The 24,909-nt window shown below is 37.0% G+C and overlaps 2 protein-coding genes across 2 annotated transcripts; both read right to left on the bottom strand.

Moving 5' to 3' along the window:
- Positions 1–41: 41 nt before the first annotated feature.
- LOC138868150 (uncharacterized) lies at positions 42–10,606 on the bottom strand. The gene is made up of 11 exons (XM_070163927.1): positions 10,520–10,606; positions 10,336–10,438; positions 2,952–3,005; positions 2,789–2,842; positions 2,619–2,672; positions 1,505–1,696; positions 1,345–1,421; positions 1,172–1,224; positions 847–1,088; positions 166–735; positions 42–70 (listed from the first exon to the last, which is right to left on the bottom strand). The coding sequence occupies exons 1-11, from the start codon at positions 10,604–10,606 to the stop codon at positions 42–44; spliced, it is 1,515 nt and encodes a 504-aa protein (XP_070020028.1).
- Positions 10,607–19,651: 9,045 nt separating this feature from the next.
- On the bottom strand, positions 19,652–22,583 carry LOC104210719 (uncharacterized). The gene is made up of 7 exons (XM_070163926.1): positions 22,379–22,583; positions 21,735–21,831; positions 21,523–21,647; positions 21,378–21,442; positions 21,130–21,265; positions 20,878–21,032; positions 19,652–19,738 (listed from the first exon to the last, which is right to left on the bottom strand). Exons 1-5 carry the CDS (start codon positions 22,581–22,583, stop codon positions 21,191–21,193), a joined length of 567 nt encoding a protein of 188 aa, XP_070020027.1. The 3' UTR covers positions 19,652–19,738; positions 20,878–21,032; positions 21,130–21,190.
- Between the last annotated feature and the right edge of the window lie 2,326 nt (positions 22,584–24,909).

Below are 24,909 nucleotides of genomic sequence, written 5' to 3'. Positions count from 1 at the left end.
TGCTCGTGAAGAAAAAGTAAGATATAAGCATGAGGTAGTCCTCATTTTTGGAACTCAATGGTATAAATCACTGCATTGGAAATGAAAAACGTTTATTAAAAAAACAATTATCTGATTCATATAAATTATCATCTTTATTTAAAATAAATTGTAAATGTTGTGTACCTGCTTTTACTTGTCCAAAAAATTGATTATCTCTCAAATCCTTTATTAAGTGGTCCAATTTGATTTTGAACACCCTACTTAAAATGTCTGGACGATCTTCAGGATTCAAGTTTCTGCTCTCCACAAATCTAGTAATCTCTGGCCACTTAGGATTGCAAGTAAATGTGAGAAAAAGATCAGGGTACCCAACCCATTTACATATTGCCATAGCATCTTGATAAGTCTGAACCATATATCGTGCACCTACTATAAAGCTTAAAGGTAGAATTATCCTTTTACCTTGGGATGAAGGATCGATGTCACCATGCAAAATAGCATCTGCTAGGACTTTATAAGAATAAACTCTTAATTGCTTTTGATGAGTCCTGATAAACTTCAACCGAGAAGATTCTATCATTGTATAACCATCAACTAAAAATTGCTGAAACAATCTTCCTGAAGACACAATGGTGGGAACTTCATCTTTTCTTTCCTGAATTCTATAAGCAAAAAATTCTCGCATGCTAACACATTGCCTTCCTCTCGATGATTCATCGCCATGACTTAGAGGAATATCCTCTCTGTACCCATCTTCACCATAAGGAAAAAACAAAGGATATTGTAGTCCTAAATATGCAGCATTTAGTTAATTTATCCTTTGTAGCTGTCCACATTGTGTTTCTATAATGATATCACGATCACTTCCAGAAACTTCAAAATCACCAACCACCAAAGCAGCTACTTCTGGTATTATTGGTAAGTTGTATCTTCTACCATCAGTACCTCTTTTCCCTATTATTCTGAGCTTAACATTGGAGTCTATATTCTCCTGGAATCGATATTTGACCATCCTAAATGTCTTTGCCAAAACATTATTGTCATCAAGCATTTGTTTCAGATCAGAAATAATTTCAGCATGAAGTTTATTAATATCTTGGCCCCGACTGAAAAAATATATGATATCAATAAAGGTTTTTAAATTAAATGTTATTTTCATAGTATTATATAATAAAGGTATAAGACTAACCTGAAAGCATTGATTCTATTTGTAACTTCATTCTCTGTGTCATATATATATAACTGTGCAAATTTTGGAGTAGATCCTTCAGGAGGTATTAAGCTCCCAATTTGATGATGATAGTTTTGACCACATAATCTGAACGTTCTTGGCCCTCTTTTCTAGTTGATAGAGACATCAACCTTACCCCCCATTGACGTAAATGAGAAGATAGAGTTATAACTCCTAATATTTTCTCGAAAATGACTATTTTTAGGACCTATATTAAAACCATTGCAAAATGATACAGTGAATATAAGACGATATGAACATGTTGATATTAAAAGTTATAATTCCTCTAACCTAATCGAAATAAAAGTTGTTTCAAAACTTCAGGAGGCTTCTTAAGATCTGGAAGCTTTATTTTTCCACGATCACAACACATTGTGAAAATAGGTGTTTTTGAGTTGTAATGCTTGCGGATTCTTACTTCATACCAAAAAAGAGCACCGCACTTTTCGCATTCATATGTAGCATCTCCTATGTCCCAGTAATCTATACGTGCAATAATATACAAAGTCAAAGACAGAGATTATTGATTTATTTTATCCAACTATGTTGAGTGAATAAGGAGTATCTGATAAGTACCTTCAGTGTAAATTTCGTCACATATAGGGATGGATTATTAATATATACATCTATGTTTGTCAATATAGATTCCTTCTTTAATAATAACTGAAAAGTGCAAAGATATGGTTGTCATACTTGGATACTCTTCATCATCTTCATATCCTATGTTATTTGGCAACTGCCCCGTTACATGTATAATTTGTAAGTGTATATTGATCTAAGACTATTACTACTCCTACTTCTACTCCCTTGATCATCCATAGGCTCTCCTAGAGAAGCTTCCCTTCATTGCATACTCTACCTGTAGTCTATACAGACATACTAAGTTGTCTAGTCAGTTAAGACTTCAATGAAACAAAAGCCATTCTTTTTAATTTACTATGATTCATAAACATTAGTGGACGAGACGCGCAAGTTGAATCCAGAATTCAAGTATTGGTAAAGACAACTCAACAATCTCCATAATTACATCAAGATGATACAGTGCGTTAACGTACAGTATTTTGACATATACTCCTAAACTTACAACTTTTAGTTGCCAGTTCACTTCTTAGGATACTATCATTCTGAAAAAAATAGTTTCTATATTTCGGGTGTTAGAACTTGAAACAATGCCAAAATATTTCTCTTGAAGATAGTCAATTAAGTAATTTTAGATTCATATAGCCACATCTAGTATAAGGTCATTATTTAAAAGTAAACCAATATCTCATAGAAACATACTGAATGACAGTGTTGTTTATTGCAGCCCCGATTTCTAGTAAGAGAGTTGCACTAATTAATTTTCATTAATCTTAACATTGTATTTTACTTTTAACTAATAAAAATATGAATTTCAAATGCTTACCTTGCATTATTGGAGTTTCATTTAAATCTACCAGAGAATTATGCATTTGCACATCTACAATGTAGTAGGATTGTTAGTATTAATTGAAAGAGTTCCTATTAAATAATAATTTTTTGAACTTTTGATATACTTTAGACGAAAAATTAATATGAGAATCAAACTTTTAATACATTTTTCAATTGGAGTGTCATTTAAATCAGGCAATATGTTGTCACTGTGCGCACCTATAATGAGAATGTATAATTTAAAAGTAAATACAGATAGAATAAAATAAGTCAACAAAAATTGTATACAATAAAGGTGTTAAATAAAGAACACCATTGAGTAACTAACCTTGCCATATAGGAATTGTATTTAAATCGGGGAGAAGATAATTTATTTGCATGTCTGCACAATGATTTTTATATACATCATTAGTTGTAGAACTATTAATTGTCACAATCTAATTCCCAAACCCGGTCGTGATGGTGCCTCTCGTGAAGACAAGGTCAGTCAGACCAAAACGGAACACCTCTTTTAAGCAATTAATTTTCATAAATGGTAATAAAACATAATATAATATCCATAAATTGCGGAATTTAACGATAATAACAGCAGAAACCATCCCGACACAGCCCAAATCGGGGTGTCACAAGTCATGAGCAACTAAGAAATCCGGATACAAGTCTACTGAACAGTAAATCCGATACAATAGTTCTAAAAACATGAAAATGATAAGTTAAGGGGGGAACGGGGCTGCGAACGCTAACATCTACCTCGTAGTCTCCGAATCACTGCCTGGACTGGGAGAATCAGCACTCAGGAGCGAACTCTGCGATGCTTGAATCTGCACACATGGTGCAGGGAGTAATGTGAGTACTCTAACTCAGTGAGTAATAATGATAAATAATGGCTGAAAGTATGAAAACACGTAAAGGCACAAAGCAATTCCATATCAAGCAGTAAAATCACTTAAGGCAGTAAATCAGTGAAGAAGTCAAATGAAATCCCTTTTAAAACAAGTAAAACAGGAAATTTTAACAGGTAAATATCGAGTAGAAATCTGCCCCTAGGGCACTGTATCAATCGCTCAGAGTAGTATCAGCCCCTCGGGCTCACTCTCAATACAGTATCGCCCCTCAGGCTTAGTATCAATCACTCAGAATAGTATTAGCCCCTCAGGCTCACTCTCAGATCATAATGGGTACCCGCGCTCACTGTGGGTGTGTAGACTCCAGAGGGGCCCCTTACAGACCAAACGCTATATCAATCCACCTCGTGGTATCATCACTCGGCACTCGACCTCACATCACTCAGCACTCGGCCACACATCACTCAAGCCACCTCATGGCATATAAAGTATCTTAGGCCCTCTACCTCATATCACTCAGCATATCCTCACATATGGCCCTCGGCCTCACTATGTCCAAAAATCATCACAAGCCCCTTGGACATTAGTAAAACAGTAGTTCTCGGCCCAAAACATGATGTAGAAATATCATTTAAGTTTCAAATCTGAGTGAAAGTGGCTGAGTTTGTAAAATAGTAGATATCAACAGGACTAAGATCAAATAATAAGTCAAGCAGTGAAGAAACAGTGATAAAAATCCCCGAAGGGTTCAAGTAGTTGGCACGAAGCCCAAATATGGAAATCAGCCCAAATCATGATGATAACAAATGAATTTCAATCAAATACGTGGTAAAATCATCAATCAGGACAGACTAAGTCACAATCCTCAGTAGTAAAAGACCCCACGCTCATCATCCAACGCGTATCTTGCCTCAATATAGCACTACGATGTGCAATCCGGGGTTTCAAACCCTCAGTACATCATTTACAATTATTACTCACCTCGAACCGGCTAATTCTCTAGCTCGCGACGCCTTTGCCCCTCGGATTGGCCTCCACGCGCGTCGAATCTATCCAAAATCAGAACGAATACGTCACAATATGCTAAGAGAACAAAGCTCAAGCAAAAACAATCAAATTATCATAAAATTCCAGAAATTGGTAATACCCGACCCTCGGGCCCACATCTCAGAATTTAACATAATTCACAAAACTAGAATCCTTATACTCTCACGAGTCTATTCATACGAAAATTATCCAATTCTGATACCATTTGGTCCTTCAAATCATCATTTTAGATTTTTGAAAGGTTTCACAATTTTCTTCCCAAATTCCATCCCAAATAACGAATTAAATGATGAATTCAGTAATAGATTCATGTATTCTAGCCAAATCTGAGCTAAAATCACTTAACCCGATGAATTTCTTGAAAAACCTTCGAAAAATCGCCAAAATTCGAGCTCTCTAGGTCAAAATATTAAATAAAACCCAAAACCTCATATTTATAGAGTACCCTAAGATTTCATCCTCCGCGGGCCACACCAAATCAACCGCGGTCCACACAAGCCAGTGCGGTCCGCGCAAAAACAACCGCGGTCGCACAGGCCTTCCTATGCAGTGACAGGCTTTAATATTTTGGCCATATCTTTTTCTACAGATGTCCAAATTGGTATATCTTTTCTTTTCTGGAATCTAGACACGAAGTGCTACAACATTTATTTTTGAATCATCTCAAAATTTCGTTGTAGATCAAAAGATATAAGCTTCCGAAGTAGGACCAGCGGAATGTTCTTCACCGCTGCCGCACACCATTTTGTACGGTCCGCATAGAACCTACCGCGGCTGCACACTATTTTGTGCGGTCCGCACAACACATACCGCGGCTGCACTTCTTTTTGTGCGGACTACGCGGGTGAGTTCCGAGGTTTGCAACCCTTCTTGACCTGCTACAGCTATGATTTTTGGCCTAAAACATCCCGGAACCTACCCGGAACTCCCGGAACTTCAAACCAATTGTACCAACACATCCCATGACATCGTTCAAACTTGTTTAAAACTTTGGAACGCTCACAACAACATTAATCACCAATTTAACATAGGATTCAAGCCTAAGAACTCCAAGAACTCTTAAATTATGCTTTCGATCAAAAAGTCTATCAAATCTCGTCCGAATGACCTAAAAGTTTGCACACACATCCCAAATGACACAACGAAGCTACTGTCACTCTCGGAATTCCATTCCGAACCCTATATCAAAATCTCGCCTATCAACCGGAATCGCCAAAATATCAACTTCGCCAATTTAAGCTTAAATCTTCTCTACAACTCCAAAACCCATTCCGATCGCGCTCCTAAGTCACAAATCACCTCCCGAAGATAACCGAACCATTGGAACTCACTTCCGAGCCTTCTAACACATAAGTCAATATTCGGTTGACTTTTCCAACTTAAGCCTTCTTAAAAGAGACTAAGTGTCTCATTTCTTACCAAATCCTCTCCGAACTCGAACTAATCAACCCAATCACATAAAACACGGATAACGAAGCGTAAAAAAGCTAAAATAGGGGAAAACGGAGCGGTAACTCATGAGACGACTGGCCGGATCGTCACATCCTCCCCAACTTAAACAAACGTTCGTCCTCGAACGAGTCAAGAAACATACCTGAAGCCTAAAAAAGGTGAAGATATCTACTCTGCATCTCCCGCTCGGCCTCCTAGGTAGCCTCCTCCACGGGCCGACCTCTCCACTGCACTTTCACTGAAGCTATATTCTTTGATCTCAACTTCCAAACCTGACGACCCAAAATAGTTACTGGCTCTACATCATAGGTCAAATCATCATCCAACCGAACCGTGCTGATGTCCAAAACATGAGACGGATCCCCAATATACTTCCGGAGCATAGAAACATGAAATACCAGATGTACACTCGTCAAACTGGGTGGCAAAGCAAGCTCATAAGCCACCTCCCCAATCCTCCTAAGCACCTCGAAAGGCCCAATGAACCGCGGACTCAACTTACCCTTCTTCCCAAATCTCATAACACCCTTCATGGGCGAAACCTTCAGCAAGACCTTCACACCGACCATGTAGGACACATCTCGAACCTTCCGGTCCGCATAACTCTTATGACGCGATTGCGCTGTACGAAGCCTCTCCTGAATCACCTTCACCTTCTCTAAAGCTTCCTGAACCAAATATGTCCCCAATAGTCTAGCCTCGTCGAGCTCGAACCAACCAATTGGAGATCTACACCGCCTCCCGTACAAAGCCTTATACGGGCCATCTGAATACTCAACTGGTAGTTGTTGTTGTAAGCAAACTCTGCAAGCGGTAGAAACTCATCCCATGAACCTCCAAAGTCAATAACACAAGCACGCAACATGTCCTCCAATATCTGAATCGTACGCTCGGACTGTCCGTCTGTATGAGGATGAAAAGCTATGCCCAACTCCACCTGAGTACCCAACTCTCGCTGAACAAATTTCCAAAACTGGGAAGTAAACTGAGTAACTCTATCTGAGATTATGAAAACCGTAACACCATGCAACCGAACAATCTCCCGGATATAAATCCCTGCCAATCGCTTTGAAGAATAGGTAGTACACACAGGGATAAAGTGCGCAAACTTGGTCAGCCAATCCATAATCACCCAAATAGCATCAAACTTCTTCAAAGTCTGGGGAAGTCCAACCACAAAGTCCATAGTGATCATTTCCCACTTTCACTCGGGAATAACCATTTGCTGAAGCAAGCCACCCGGTCTCTGATGCTCATATTTCACCTGCTGACAATTGAGACACCGAGCTACAAATCCCACAATATCTTTCTTCATCCTTCTCCACCAATAGTGATGTCTCAAGTCTTGGTACATCTTCGCGGTACCCGGATGGATAGAATACCGCGAGCTATGAGCCTCCACCAGAATCAACTCTCTAAGCCCATCCATATTGGGCATACAAATCCGGCCCTACATCCTCAACACACCATCGTCACCAATGGTCACATCTCTAGCATCATCATGCTGAACTCTGTCCTTAAGGACAAGCAAATGTGGGTCATCATACTAGCGCTCTCTGATACGATCATATAAGGAAGACCGAGAAACCACACATGCCAACACCCGATTGGGCTCCGAAATGTCCAATCTCACGAACCGATTGGCCAAGGCCTGAACATCAACTGCAAGAGGTCTCTCCCCAACTGGAATGTATGCCAAACTCCCCATACTCACTGCCTTTCGGCTCAAAGCATCGGCCACCACATTGGCGTTTCCCGGATGGTACAATATGGTGATATCATAATCCTTAAGCAACTCCAACCATCTTCGCTGCCTCAAATTAAGATCATTTTGCTTGAACAAATGCTGAAGACTGCGATGATCAGTGAATACCTCACAAGATACGCCATACAAGTAGTGCCTCCAAATCTTCATAGTATGAACTATAGCAGCCAACTCTAAATCATGAACGGGGTAGTTCTTCTCATGGGGCTTCAACTGATGAGAAACATAAACAATAACTCTACCCTAATGCATCAATACACAACCAATCCCAACTCTTAAAGCATCACAATACACGGTATATGAACCTGAAGCTGATGGCAAAACCAACACTGGAGCTGTGGTCAAAGCTGTATTGAGCTTCTGAAAGCTCTCCTCACACTCGTCCGACCATACAAATGAAACACCCTTTTGAGTCAACTTGGTCAAGGGCGATGCGATAGATGAAAATCCCTGAACAAACCGGTGATAATAGCCTGCCAACCCAAGAAAGCTACGAATCTCTATGGCTGAAGACGGCTTGGGCCAACTCTAAACTACCTCTATCTTCTTCGGATCAACCTGAATATCGTCGCTGGACACCACGTGCCCGAGAAAGCCACTGAACTGAGCCAAAACTCACACTTGGAGAATTTTGCATAAAGTTTCTCCTCCCTCAGTCTCTGCAATACAACCCTCAAATGCTCTGTGTGCTCCTCCTGACTACGAGAGTACACCAGAATATCATCAATGAAGACTATAAGGAACGAATCAAGATAAGGCCGGAACACGCTGTTCATCAAATGCATGAACGCTGCTGGGGCATTGGTTAGCCCGAAAGACATCACAAGGAACTCATAATGACCATATCTGGTCCTGAAAGCAGTTTTAAGAATATCTGAATCCCTTATCTTCAACCGGTGATAACTCGAACGAAGATCAATCTTGGAGAACACCCTCGCTCCCTGAAGCTGATCAAATAAATCATCAATGCGAGGCAAATGATACTTGTTTTTAATTGTTACTTTGTTCAATTGCCTATAATCAAAGCACATTCTTATCGTGCCATCCTTATTTTTCACAAACAAAACCGGTGCACCCCAAGGTGACACACTAGGCTGGATGAACCCCTTATCTAGGAGTTCCTGAAGCTGTCCTTTCAATTCCTTCAACTCCGCTGGTGCCATACGATATGACGGAATAGAAATGGGCTGAGTGCCCGGCACCAGGTCAATACCAAAATTAATATCCCTGTCCGGTGGCATGCCCAACAGGTTTGCAGGAAACACATCGGGAAAATCCCTCACAACTGGAACAGAATCGATACTAGGAGTCTCAACTCCAACATCTCTCACAAACGCTAGATATGAAAGACAACCCTTCCCAAACATACGTTGGGCCTTCAAGAAAGATATCACTCTACTAGGAACATAATCAGTCACACCACGCCACTCGATCCGTGGTACACCCAGTATAGCCAAAGTGACTGTCTTAGCATGACAGTCTAGAATAGCACGACACGGAGATAGCCAATCCATGACCAAAATGACATCAAAATCCACCATGCTCAATAGCAATAGATCTACTCGGGTCTCCAGACCCCCAATAGTCACCACACATGACTGGTACACACGATCTACAACAACAGTATCGCCCACCGGGGTAGATACATGAACGGGTAAAGCAAGAAACTCACGGGGCATACCCAAATAATGAGCAAAGTATGATGACACATAGGAAAAGGTAGAACCAGGATCAAATAATACAGAGACATCTCTGTGGCAGACTAAAACAATACCTGTAATAATAGCATTTGAGGAAATAACATCTGGCCTGCCTGGAAGTGCATAGAAACGGGTCTGACCGCCCCCTGATCGACCTCCCTCTCTGGGGAGACCTCTGGCTACCTGACCTCCACCCCTAGCTGGCTGGGCGGGTGGTGAGGTAACTGGAGCAAAAGTTGAGGGCTGACCCCTCTGCTGAGATGAACTAGCAATACGATGAGGACACTGCCTCCACACATGTCCAAACTCTCCACACTCAAAACAACTCCCAGGTGCTGGAAGGAATGAAGGGAATCCCTCGCACCGGAGTGACCAGCTGATGCACTCGGCATAAAAGAACCCGAAGGTGATAGGGCACGAGATGAACTATGGGCTGGAAGGGCACTAAGTAATGACTGGCCCTGCTGAGTACCGTGATAACCATGACCCAAATATGACCCACGATAACCTGGGTGGGCTGAGTGAGCAGGCCTGAAAGAACGACCTCTACCATGATTGAACTAGCCCCTTGAAGGAGCACCACTATAACTGCTAGATCCTCGAGGCCTCTTGGCCTCTCTCTCCTCCCAATCTTGACGGCGAACGGTCTCAATCTTGCGAGCGATATCGACCACCTCCTCGAACGTAACACCCAACACTCACTCTCTAGTCATCAGAATATAGAGATGGTAGTTAAGGCCATCAACAAATCTCCTGATCCTTTCACGATCTGTCGGAATCATCCAGACAGCATGACGAGCCAACTCAGAAAATCTCGACTCATACTGTGACACAGTCATATCCCCCTGTCGCAACCACTCAAACTGCCTACGCAGCTCCTCTCTGCAAGACCTCGATACATACTTCTCCAAGAAGAGAGTGGAGAACTCATGCCAAGTAAGGGGCGCTGCTCCAACCAGCCTACACCTTTCATACGCCTCCACCATGTGAAGGCAACCCCAGTAAACTAAAAGGTGGTAAATGCCACACCACTAGTCTCAAGAATCCCTATTGTATGAAGCATCCGCGGAAACTTATCAAAAAAAACCTGGGCATCCTCGCCCTCAACACCACTGAATGACGGAAGTTGGATTCTACCAAACCTCTCAAGACGACGCTGCTCATCATCCGGCATAACTGGCACAACAAACTCCTGAGTTGGTGCAACCGGCTGAGTTGGAGGTGCCCCCGGTGTTTTTAGTCCCTGCACTACCTACTCAGGTGTGCGAGCAGCGGGGGTCTAATTGCCTACCCCGGCCTGTGAAGTAGTTGCTGTTGTAGTGGTTGAAACTGCCTGAGCTAGGCTAGTGCAAACTAATAAGATCTGTGCCAAGGCCTCCTGAAAACTCGGAATCACGATGGGCACAGCTGGTGCCTGAACTGGTGCTGTTAGAGCATCTATAGCTGGAGCCTGATCTGGAGCTAGGGCAGCTGGTGGATCTATAGGTGCTGCCCTCGCTGCTCTGCCACGACCACGACCGCGTCCATGGCCTCTGGTGGCCTCAGTGGGTGGCACTACTGGTCGTCCACCTCATCCGGTAGCTCGCGTCCTCACCATCTGTGAGAGAATGGAATAACATAAGTTTAGTACTCGGACCAACAAGTTCGCACGATAAGAGTTTCAAGAATATGAAGTTTTTCCTAAAAAGGTCTTGCAGCCTCTCGAGGATAAATACAGACGTCTCCATACCGATCCGCGAGACTCTACTAAACCCGCTAGTGACTCGTGAGACCTATGTAACCTAGGCTCTGATACCAATTTATCACGACCCAGTTCCCGAACCCGGTCGTGATGGCACCTCTTGTGAAGACAAGGCCAACCAGACCAAAATGGAACACCTCTTTTAAGCAATTAATTTTCATAAACGGTAATAAAACATAATATAATATCCATAAATTACGGAATTTAATGATAATAAAAGCAGAAATAATCCCGACACAGCCCAAACCGGGGTGTCACAAGTCATGAGCAACTAAGAAATCCGGATACAAGTCTACCGAACACTAAATCCGATACAATAATTCTAAAAACATGAAAATGATAAGATAAGGGAGGCACGGGGCTGCGAACGCCAACAACTACCTCGTAGTCTTCGAATCACTGCCTGGACTGGGAGAATCAGAACTCAGGAGCGGACTCTCTGATGCTTGAATCTGCACACATGGTGCAGGGAGTAATGTGAGTACTCTGACTCAGTGAGTAATAATTATAAATAATGGCTGAAAGTATGAAAACATGTAAAGACACAAAGCAATTCTATATCAAGCAGTAATATTACTTAAGGCAGTAAATCAGTGAAGAAGTCAAATGAAATCCCTTTTAAAACAAGTAAAACAGGAAATTTTAACAGGTAAATATCAAGTAGAAATCCTCCCCTCGGGCACTATACCAATCGTTCAGAACAGTATCAGCAGCTCAGGCTCACTCTCAGTACAGTATCAGCCCCTCGGGCTTAGTATCAATCACTTAGAACAGTATCAGCCCCTCGAGCTCACTCTCAGATCATAATGGGTACCCGCGCTCACTCTGGGTGTGCAGACTCCGGAGGGGATCCTTACGGCCCAAGCGCTATATCAATCCACCTCGTGGCATCATCACTCGGCACTCGGCTTCACATCACTCGGCACTCGGCCTCACATCACTCAAGCCACCTCGTGGTATATAAAGTATCTCAGGCCCTCGACCTCATATCACTCAACATATCCTCACATATGGCCCTCGGCCTCACTCAGTCTAAAAATCATCACAAGCCCCTTAGGCATTAGTAAAACAGTAGTTCTCAGCCCAAAACATGATGTAGAAATATCATTTAAGTTTCAAATCTGTGTAAAAATGGCTGAGTTTTTAAAACAGTAGATATCAACAGGACTGAAATCAAATAATAAGTCAAGCAGTGAGGAAACAGTGATAAAAATCTTCGAAGGTTTCAAATAATTGGTACGAAGCCCATATATGGCAATCAGCCCAAATCATGATGATAACAAATGAATTTCAGTCAAATATACGGTAAAATCATCAATCAGGACGGACCAAGTCACAATCCCCAGTAGTAAAAGACCCCACGCTCATTATCCAGCGCGTATCTTGCCTCAATATAGCACTACGATGTGTAATCCGGGGTTTCAAACCCTCAAGACATCATTTACAATCATTACTCACCTCGAACCGGCTAATTCTCTATCTCGCGACGCCTTTGCCCCTCGGATTGGCCTCCATGCACGTCGAATCTATCCAAAATCAGAACGAATACGTCACAATATGCTAAGGGAACAAAGCCCAAGCGAAAACAATCGAATTATCATAAAATTCCAGAAATTGGTCAAACCCGACCCCCGGGCCCATATCTCGAAATTTGACAAAATTCATAAAACTAGAATCCTTATACTCTCACGAGTCTATTCATACAAAAATTATCCAATTCCGATACCATTTGGTTATTCAAATCATCATTTTACATTTTTGAAAAGTTTCAAAATTTTCTTCCCAAATCACGAATTAAATGATGAATTCAGTGATAGATTCATGTATTCTAGCCAAATCTGAGTTAAAATCACTTACCCCAATGAATTTCTTGAAAAACCTTCGAAAAATTGCCAAAATCCGAGCTCTCTAGGTTAAAATATAAAATAAAACCCAAAACCTCATATTTATAGAGTACCCCTCAGATTTCAGCCTCCACGGGCCGCACTAAATCGACCGCGGTTCGCACAAGCCAGTGCGGTCCACACAAAAACAACCGCAACCGCACAGGCCTTCCTCTACAGTGACAGTCTTTAGTATTTTGGCCATAACCTTTTCTAAAGATGTCCAAATTGAGATATCTTTATCTTTCTAGAAACTAGACACGAAGTGCTACATCTTTCTTTTTTGAATCATCTCAAAATTCTTTATAGATCAAATTATATGAGCTTCCGGAGTAGGACCAGTGGAATGTTCTTCACCGCGGCCGCACACCATTTTGTGCGATCCGCACAGCACCTACCGCGGCCGCACGTGCGGTCCGCACAGCACATACCGTGGCCGCACTTCTTTTTGTGCGGACTGCGCGGGTAAGTTCCGAGGCCTGCAACCCTTCTGGACCTGCTACAACTATGATTTTTAGCCTAAAACATCCCGGAACCTACACGGAACCTACCCGGAACTCCCGGAACTTCAAACCAATTGTACCAACACATCCCATGACATCGTTCAAACTTGTTAAAAACTTCGGAACGCTCACAACAACATCAATCACCAATTTAACATAGGATTCAATCCTAAGAACTCCAAGACCTCTTAAATTATACTTTCGATCAAAAAGTCTATCAAATCTCGTCCGAATGACCTAAAATTTTGCACACACATCCCAAATGACACAACAAAGCTACTGTCACTCTCGAAATTTCATTCCGACCCCTATATCAAAATCTCGCCTATCAACCGGATTGCCAAACTATCAACTTCGCCAATTTAAGCTTAAATCTTCTCTACAACTCCAAAACCCATTTCGATCGCGCTCCTAAGTCACAAATCACCTCCCGAAGCTAACCGAACCATCGGAACTCACTTCCGAGTCTTCTAACATATAAGTCAACTTCCGGTTGACTTTTCCAACTTAAGCCTTCTTAAAAGAGACTAAGTGTCTCATTTCTTACCAAATCCTCTCCGAACTCGAACTAATCAACCCGATCACATAAAACACGGATAACGAAGTGCAAAGAAGCTAAAATAGAGGAAAACGGAGCGGTAACTCATGAGACGACTGACCGGGTCGTTACATTAATCAACTTGGCCAAACATTATAATAAGAATAAATTATGATAAAGTAAGTTGTAACAACACAACTAATATATTAAATAGATGATATTTTCACTCACCATTTGTTATATCGGACAAAGGAGGAACTCTTTCTTCACTTCCGACAGAATAGTTTGTATTATTGGAAGGTTCAATATGATGTATTCTCATGTCTACAAAATAATATTTGATATGCATCATTAGTTATATAACTAATAATTAAGTAAACCAAACATTCAAATAAGAATAAATTTTAGTAAAATATAAAAATATAAAATGCAGAATTTTGAAGGAGGAGACTTCAGAGGCAATAATATGCACAACTTTCCTAATGATCAGTGAAACAGAGAACTAACAAAATATAAGCTATATAAATTTTTCGTCCCTTTTAGCTGTTCTTGTTGAACTGGTACCTCTAACCCTCTTCTTCCTTTGAACCACATGTTTTTCATCCTTCGGACTAAATTATTTTTATGTATTCTCACATCAAAACAGAATGAAGCACAAAAATTGAAGGCACCAGAAGATTATTATTAGAAAATCTATAATCTCATAAAACAACAGATGTTATAATTCAGAGCAATTATAAATTACACAAGGTAGAAGATGATTGGAAAAGAAATTTGGCGACAAAATAAACTTAAGCAGATATTTAGATGATCAAGATTTCCTCAAGGACCAGCAAAAATTGCTAGCGCATCTAGCACACGAGTCCGAAGAAATGCATGATTTTGGATATAAATTCAAGAATAAATCAATTATCTTAAAATTTAGTCTCAGTACATGAATATCGAGTAGAAATAACCTAACACTATAGTTCCACTCCCTTCTATAATTTGCAACTTTTGAATTGCAAACGTTAGAACTCGATTACTGTTGAACGTCTTCAACCAACTTCATGTTGTCAAGTCCTTTTAGAAGCTAAATTTATATGAATACTTCTATCTACTCTTTTACAGTAGATGTTTCACTATAAAGACTTCATAACTTAAACCTGAATTTTATATACCATAATCATCGCCAAAATTATGTTTTTACCCAATTTATCTACAAATTGATCAGAGATTATAAGTTTTTTTTACTCTATTTGATCTTACTACTTATAAACTTGCAATAAAAAAAATATAAAAAGTATTTCAGATATGATAATGGTAATCAAAGACCATACCTTTGGTAACAGAGTTTTTTTTTTGCGCCTTTTTTGATTCTGTATCGGGTATGTGCTTGGTATAGAAAGTGAAATTTTTTGATTTTCCATGGAGAAGGATCTAAGAAGCTGGATATAGTGTGCCCTTTTGAAAGACTTTAGAAGAAAGATGAATTGTATTAGAAAACGGTTTATGACTCTTTAACTGCTAGCGGTAGCCTCTGTGGAATTAAATATTAATGAATATTAGAAGCAGTTTTTGTTTGCTCTATCTGTGCAAAAAAATCTTTACATCATAAATAAAGGACAATAACCATAACTTTTATAATTAAAATTTAGGAAAAGAAATTAAATTCATGTAGAGTCATATAAGAAAGCATTGATTATTCGTTTTCTCCCTTATCTATCTATATAACCCCTTAATTAAAAATCTATATATATATTCTATATATATAATAAAGTTGGGAAAATGAAAGATGATGTGGCATATTTCTTTGGCCAAGAATCACATTTATCTTTTTTCTTAGATTTTGCACCCTTTTCCTTATTTTTGCATTTAAAATTTGCTAACAATTAAGTATGCTTTATGTACTTTTTTCATTATTAATATACTATTCATCTATTTTCCTATAACGTTTCTATACCTTTCTTCCGTTACATTTTACCCTTCACTTAAATCTCATAATTTTTACTATTTATTTCTTTCCTTTAAATCTTTCTATTTTCTTTCTGTGCATTAGCTTTTTTTCCATAACTCAAAAATAATTCCAACGCTCAAGGACTGTTGCAATAAAGGTAATTCTATTCCTATATTATTTTGTAACTTCATTTGTTTTATTTGATATCATCTGAAATTATAGTTTGTGCAATGTTTATATTCATGTTTGATTTCTTCAATTGCGTTTCAATTTGGATGTAGTAGCTTCAGCCTTTCTTTGTTTTACTTTCCTCTCTAAGAGTGAAAATAAAAATGGAGAACAAGAGACTATGGTTAGCCAGAAATTGGTAGAATAATACCAGGTATGTCACTATTTTTCTTTAAAATAATTTGGTAATTTACTTTATAGTTATGGCAAGTAATTCGATAATTCCTTTTGAATTTCTCCATGGGAAGGGAGAAGCAAAAAATATGTTATAATTATGTAGTGACGTAAAAGAGTAACTTACATGTGCTTCTTTGCTTTTTCTATCCAGTGCAATAGGTTTCTCTAAGTTTTGTAAATTTCTAATTTAGTGAAATGTAGTAAAACTAAAGAGTACATATTTCTTTAAAAAAAAAGTTGATTATTTATAGTTGTAAATGTTATATAAAAAATTCGGGTACCAAAATATTTTTGGCTTATTATCCATAAATGTAAATAGAATGGTTGTTGTGGTTTCAACCTTTCATATTCTATATTTATGGACCGTTACAATTTGTAAATTGAAACGGAGAGAGTATTTATAAAGAATAAAGAATTCTTACCGTTGCAATGGCTTTTCTACCTGCAAGTTTCTTCCTTTATCCTCTAGCCACTTATATTGCTTCTTCAATTCTCATTTTCATTAAGAATATGTAGAGTTCAGCTTTTGCATTGGCTATGTTTCAACGAATCTTAGACTCATTTTTCTTTTGGGAATTACTATTTTATGACTATTTTATAAGTGATATTCTTGAAAAGAAAATTAATTAATTTTGTTTAGATTTCGATATATGTGGTAACAGAAAGCGCCAACATTAAATTATTAAAATAAGATTATGAGAATGATATTGAAAATAAATTAATGATACCACTAGGCATTAGCTCTGTTGCAAGATGTATGAAGTCGGGTAAGATGACTTCAAATTCAATGAGTTGCTCAAGTTTAACGAGCAATTTTGTGAGGTTGAACATTTTTTAAGAAGTATAAGAAATGCATATTACATACATATATACATGTCTATTGTATGATTATGAAGATTTTGTGCTAGATATTGCACATTAAAATCTAAAAAATGAGATTTAAATATTTGAGAAAGAACAAGCAACCTTGAGAAATTATTTATTTAGGGCTTATCGATTTGGTCGAAGAGTACCACCTCCAGCATCGCCAATTGGAGGTCTTAGAGACATGCAACCGTTGTATATTTAATTTTCTTATAAATTTTTTATATTTATTTGTTGTATTGCATTGGGTTTAATATTTATAGAAATTTAGATGGTATGGAATACATATATAATAAAATTATGACTTTAATTATAGTTTTTATCATGGCGCGAAGCGCGAATAGATTCACTAGTTACATTATATTAGTGATCTTCTAAATAACTTGCTTATTAGAACAAAAAATAAAAATAACACTTATCCTTTCATAAATAATCACAAAAGATATGATTTGTTTCAGATTTTTCACATGAAATTTTGTTATCTATAATATGTTTACAATCTGCGCATTGCGGTTTTTGGCTCTTTGCTACTGCTTTTGGATGTCAACTTAATGTTAAGACAATAATGGACTCATCGATGTTAATTGATAGTGCCATTAAAAAGGTTTATCGTCTATTGATCATTCTATATTAATAATGATTGTCAATTCTTATACTGATCTTATATAGTTTTCTGTACGATAACAGTTTAGTTCCCAAATCTTTTTAAGTCAATTTCTTTGGCTTCCTCTTACTAACCAATATGCCACCCTTTTTTAGGATCCTCAATTCGTCGAAACATAGTAATACCAAATTCAACAACTGAAAGTCGAAGATCAGCCCTCTTTCTGATTATGATAGGATGGTCGATCAAAGTGATGCCTTGTGCTCAATTAAGAGTTTGGCTAGTTTTATACTGAATCTATGTGTCCATTATGTTGTCTTAAGGTTAATTGTTACAATTCTTAGTTGTCTATCCAAAAGAAAAGGTTACATTTTGTTCATTTATGTGGTTTAAATATGATAAATATTTTTTTCTTGGTGTTTTGTGTTTTGGATGAATAAAATAAGCAACTGTGAATGCAAAAAAGGCACTATCTTTACTTTTACCCTCATTCAAGCTGTTGGCCTGACTCGTTGTTGTATACATGTGCTGCCATTGAATTTCTTGAAACAGATTCTCCTATTTCCACTACAATTGTTCTTGGTGTCATGACGAACTTAGAGTATCTCTAACTCTAAGTTGATTTTACAAAATATGGTCCTATCAAGTAATAGCAAAATAATTAAAACTACTAAGTACAATTTAGATCCAGTAGCCTTAAGATCAATACTGATTGTAACGACTCCAACGCTCTCACCCGACCTAAGAAAATATACCTGTCATGAAGAGAATAAATTTGTTCCTTCTTTCGAGTCATGTAGAATTATTTTTAATATTTCAGCAAACTTAGCACTTTATGGAAAGTAGTTCAGTCATGTAGTTGAAATCTTCGTCAACTAACTTTATGATCCATCCCTGGAGGAAGATGCAAGCTATCAATGGTTAATGTAAAAATCTATCAACAAAATAAGATAATTTAACTAACATTAATTCAAGATTGCGGATTATCTTACGTATCTATATAGGAAAATTTTAACAACTAAAAGAACCATGAACTGATTCAAATATCTTGTCCATAGCAAATGAAAATACCAAACTAACTAAACAAGAAAAGTTCAATACCAAGAAAAACATGAAATGATTCAAACATCTTGTTCCTAACTAATAAAACTAATAAACTAACTAATCAGACAATTCTTAGTTTCTACAACTCGTACATATGCAAACAACTTATGCTATCTTCTTCTTTTTAAATACTCTCTTGATCTTATTTTCCAATAACTGTGCATTCGAATCTTCTTCAACCATTGCTATAGAATTAGTTAAACCTATCTTGGCAAGTGTATGTGCAACATCGATCAACTCATTATCTTCAGTGGAATCCTACATATTTAAAACACAAAAACATGTGAAAATCAATACTTAATCTAAAATTCTTGTTGCTTTATTATTTTATAACTTGAAAATCATTAAATTAAAAGAATGAATTATGTAAAATAATATTTATAATGAGTTGTAAAATCACCGTGATTTCGTTATCTTCCTGAATGACTTCGTTGGTATTGAAATCTGGATCCTACAAAGAAATGTGTATCATAATTAAAATTTAATGCAACCACAAATAGGAAAACTGATAAAAATTGAGTATAGAAACATACTTTGAACGTCTCTTCTTGTGGAGAAGGAATATATTTCTTTATAATTTCCTCGTCGTCAGTAAGTGTAACAACTCTAAAGACTACATCTTTATTCTGATTGTTGGAACTGTTAACTTCAACTTTAAACATGACCCTTTTTTCAACAATATTTTTTATCTCCATTAGACATGAAGAGTCATCTGCAGCACCAGAAGTCTAACGAAAAGACATAATGATTGTGGTTAATAGAAGCTACAACAACAAAAGTAAAAAGTAAATGTAATACGGTGTACACATTTTATTTGTTCCTTATAAGAAGATTGTAAAAAAGACGATGCTTCAATTCTCATAGTAACTATATTTTTAAGCATAAGCTAAATGCGAGGAATAATACACTAAATAAAGCTATTAATATAAAAAGACTAAAGTAGAAGATGTGAAACTAAAATGAAAGCATAAGTTTTCTGATGCAAAATGCGTCTTTGTTCATTAACAATTCCTGAATTTTGTCGCCAAACTCCAACAATTTTAATAATATTTTGTAACCTCAAATTCAGCAACATCGTCAGCAGAGATGAAACCATTTTTTCTTGTTGTTTGTTAATCACTATCTTATAAAGATTGAATAGGTAGTGTTAATGTCAAAATTATTCTAGATTTCATACAATACTTGTAAACAAAAGTAGATTTGCTTGAGTCTATGTTGCTTTTTATGTGTTTAGCTGCAAAAGAACAAACCTAGATTTTAAAGAACTTCAAAACAAAATGAAACTTTAGCGATAAGCTAAAAATAGAATTTAACCTTAACTACAACTATTTTAACTTTAGCGAAACCCAAGGACACCAAAAAACAGAGAAATATTGTCATACTTTCAAAGTTCAAACTTATCAAACTTCTCAAGTAAATCTAATAAGAGCAAAGACATACAGGTTTAGCAATAAGCTCATTTAAAATTTAAAAATCATATCTTAATCACTTTGTAACTTAAACTTAAAAGAACTTTGACATTTGGTTAACTTAAAGTTCTTTCAAGTACATCAGTCCTCACATGCATATAGACACAAAGTGAACTACCCCATAAATAAAACGGGAAGGAGATGCAGGGGAATGGATCAGGTACCACTTCTTTCAACGTTGATGGTCTTATTTTTCTAAGCAATTGTATTATACCTCAAATACAACATCCTTTAAATCATTTGCTGACTTTTCGATAATCTTAGTTGCATCCTTATCCCATAACAGCACAGAAATTGTACCGGTGCAATCCGTCACTTTAACTTGTAGCTTGTACATGGAAAGAGTTTGTATTTTTAAAATCATATAATAGTAAAGAAAATATAAATTACAGTCATACCTATGGGTGGCAGATTGAATCTGCTCGCATTTTTTACAATAGAATTTATTCCCCTCTTTTTCTAGTTTCTTTGAGAAATTTTGGCATGCTAAATAGCACCATCCGCGGTCTAATTCAACGTCTACAATAGTTGCTACAACCCAATAATTTTCTGGCTGCGCATAAAAATTGTATATATAATTGTTATGTAGAGAAGGATAAGATAAGTAATTAAAAAGTAAAAAAAAAAATAATTAAAAAGTAGGTACTCACATGGTTACAGTCACCCAAATCCTCAATATTTTTAACTTCAATACTTCCAGATGCTAGCTCATTAGCAACAGAGTGAGTTTTGTGAGATGAAATTTGAGTAATTCTTTGTGAGCTTTCTCCACGCACAGAAACCATTCTGTTTCATTTTTTAACTTAAGATACGTTAATAAATTGTAAGACTAAAATTTAGGATGAAATAGGCTTAAATTTAGCCCAACTTATAGAGACCTGGAGCAAAAGTCAACAACCTGAGGAAGATTTGAATTGATCAAAAGCTTCAACGCATGCCAAGTGTTCCTCATCGAATATTGTTCTGCACGCTTAAAAGTAATTTTTAAGTTTAGTAATTGTATAGAGACATTGTATTTCAAAGTAAGTAGAGAATTTAATAACCTCGATATCGATGTGCTCTAATCAATTGCATGATGACGACAACAGGCTTATCGTTGGATCCATTCAAATATGGCCTAATCTGTTCCACAAAGTCTCCCCAAAGAGTTGCAGAAATGTTGTTACTCCTACAATTATTATAAAGTTAAGCATAGGAATCAAAATAAAGAATTGTTGAAATATTTACTTAGTTGAATAAATTGTGACGAGCTTACTCATAATCTTGTATCTGAATGTTCATGTACATACGGATGTTATCATCTTGCTTGATAGACTGTACGTCCTCATAACTCACAACTTCGCCAATGACATCTAAAAAGCAAGGAAATATATGCAAAATTAGTAATCATTATAAACAATATAAATGAAGATTGTAAAGGAATTAAACACTTAGATGTATATTCCAGAGGCAACAAGTATCAATTTTTCTGAGTTTTGTGAAAAAGGGAAGGTTTTAGAGAATGCAAAGTAAACTGTGGGCATGAACTCCATCAGCTACCTATGGAATAAGAGATCAAAAGCTAACCTTAGGCCTTCATAAAACCACTGAAATACTATCTGTAAATACTATATAAAGTAGTACCAAGACTATACACCTGTAATGGAGATGTTCAAAGAAATAATACAATATTGACCTTTATTTAGTTCCATACGCCTACAAAGGCCTTCTAGAAATCAGATTATGATTTTCGACTGAGGATTTAACAATGTCAAGAAATTCAGCTTTAATCTAAAACTTAATCTTTAATGTTATATACTGTGATTAGTATTGATGTAATTCACACTTAGAATTCATAAGATAGAAAACAAATAAGGCAAAGTAAAATGAAAGTGGAAAAAATGAGAGAAATTTAATTACCAAATAACTCAGTATTGTCAAATTCTTGAGGATTTGACAACTGCTCATACGTTCTAAATTTGAAAATACACATGTTGAATTGTGGATCATGCATTTCGTCAACAGTGGTCTTATGCGTGAACATCAACTTCAACTTGTGGTCTTTGGTCTTAAGCTTCATATTATTTGGACAAACCACAAAATTGTTCATGATGTACAAACCCATTTCCTTAATTTCTTGTTTGAACCTTTGAATAAAAGACCTGCCAATACTTGCGTGAATGCGGTCGCCCTACAAAAAAAGCTCAATTAGTTAAAATGACTAAGTTATTCCGTATACGACTGTAATATACTTACGCATATGTAAACAATGATAAATGGAAAGTAATTATAATGTTTTAAACAATACCTTTTCATCCATCAGAACAATCTCAATGGAAAAGGGGCTGTCAGGCCTGTCGCGGTCCGGATTTTTCCAAAGCCTCACAATACGAACCTTTAACTTCCAATTCATTGATTTGCTGTTAATTTCACTAATGAAATTGATTTCAGACGTCATTATATCCTGAAAATAGACAGAGGTATGTGTAAATATAAGTAGAACTAAAACTTCACGGAAATTATGTGTTAAAGGAATACAATCTCAACTGGAATAAAGATCGTTTATGAAATACAAATCATACCAATCATCTCTTGTAGTGTAAAATTATTGTTTGATATGCACACGATGGAGAAAGAAAAGAACTATATACTATAAAAGTAGAACTGATTTGATAAAATCGTGAAATCATGTTACTGGAATCGTGGGCAGAAGAGTTCGTGGATAAGGAGTTGATATCGTGGTAAGACATCGTGTGATTGAGGTGCCGAATTTGGAGAATGAAATTTTTAGGGCAAAGAGATGAAAATGGCATTCCCAATTGCCAGTGGCTAAGGTTTCAAAATGTATCTGGTTTCAAAATGTATCTGATTTCAAAATGTATCTATATACCTATTTAATAGGAATGGGTTTTTCTTTTAAAAGAAACGTAGAAACTACATCTTCTTCTTTTAAATATAGAATAACGTGCTTTTAAAAAAAAAATATATAGAATACCTAATTACTAACTGTTTTCAAATTCAAAATTTAAAAAGAGAAACTAATTTTACCTAAAATAACTAATTTGTTCTAAAGTTGTCACATGGCATTTTATGGACACAACACTTGTCAAAATATTAGGGATGACTTATTTCCTTTTAAATAGATATAGATACTGCGCCGATGATCGATAGATACAATTGAAGGTTTTTAGATGCACATCGATTTCGGTCCTTGCTGACTCTTCGACCACATACTTCATTATTTTTTAGATCACTTCAACAAGCGACGGCCTGGGAACGTTCCACCAATACTATTTTGGCTTAATTATCCTAAAAATAGATTTTGACCCATACAGTTTAGCACCATAGCAATTTTTCATGGATTGACCAGCGTCTAAGTTAATTCAATCTCACACAAGTTTCTCCGGAAACAACTATAGAAACTTACTACGTTTTATTCATAGAAATTCTAATTCGGTACTTAAATTCAAAATGACCTCTCATTAATCAAAAAGACTAAAGCGTACCCTTTCCTGTTGGCTTGTAATTTTTAATCAAACTACAAATTTAGATCTTGGTTCAACTAATTAAATTTATACAACTGAAGGTTAATCTTAGTTAACAATAATATTCCAAAGATGAAATTCTCGGAGGTGCAATATATAATATGCAGATATAAATAGCAACGACGGCACACAAACAATATTAAGAAGTCAAAGGAAGTAATGTAACATTAAATAGTGATGAACAATAATAAATAGCATTTATGTAAATAGAGCGAATGAGTTATCCAAGAAAGGATGAAATTAGTGAATGTTTTTCCTGACAATGATTAGTGATGGATAAGCCTTTGAATATCTGAGTTATTCTCGGATCCAGAGGAAAAATACGGACAAGATTCTTAGTGAAAAAGGTTATTTTTGTATGCTTGCAATAAGATCCGGTTCTCTATTTTAAAGTTAAAGTGTATTTTACAAATGAATATCCCAGATCTCCTATCATTGCGCTTTTTTCTATTAATAGGGAACATATTCCTAGAAATCCTAATAGTACAAGTGTAGAGAATATCCACTAGAATATCCACTAGAATATTCTCTTTTATGTCCTACCTTCGGCCCTTGCTGAATCTTCGACCACATACTTCACCTTCGGCCCTTGCTGAATCTTCGACACATACTTCACCATTTTTAGATCACTTCGACAAGCGACGGCCTGGGAACGTTCCACCAGTACTATTTTTGTTTAAGTATCCTAAAGATAGATTTTGACCCATATAGTTAGTCCCTTCTCTTATTTAGGTCGGCTTCACGAACGGGTTCGATGAGCGGACCATGTTATTGGTGGTCGAGCTGATCAAGCGGACTACGCAAGTTGTGGTTGTCGCAACAAGCAGGCAACATGGCCCTCTGTGGGCCGTACATTTCAAATGCTTCAAATTTCTTGGGTGATTTGCTGGAGTTATGCTGTCCACG

This window comes from Nicotiana sylvestris, chromosome 12 (assembly GCF_000393655.2).
Source record: "Nicotiana sylvestris chromosome 12, ASM39365v2, whole genome shotgun sequence".
Classification (NCBI taxonomy): domain Eukaryota; kingdom Viridiplantae; phylum Streptophyta; class Magnoliopsida; order Solanales; family Solanaceae; genus Nicotiana; species Nicotiana sylvestris.
The sequence above is the reverse complement of the archived record's forward strand: the minus strand, read 5'-3'. Positions and strand labels throughout refer to the sequence as shown.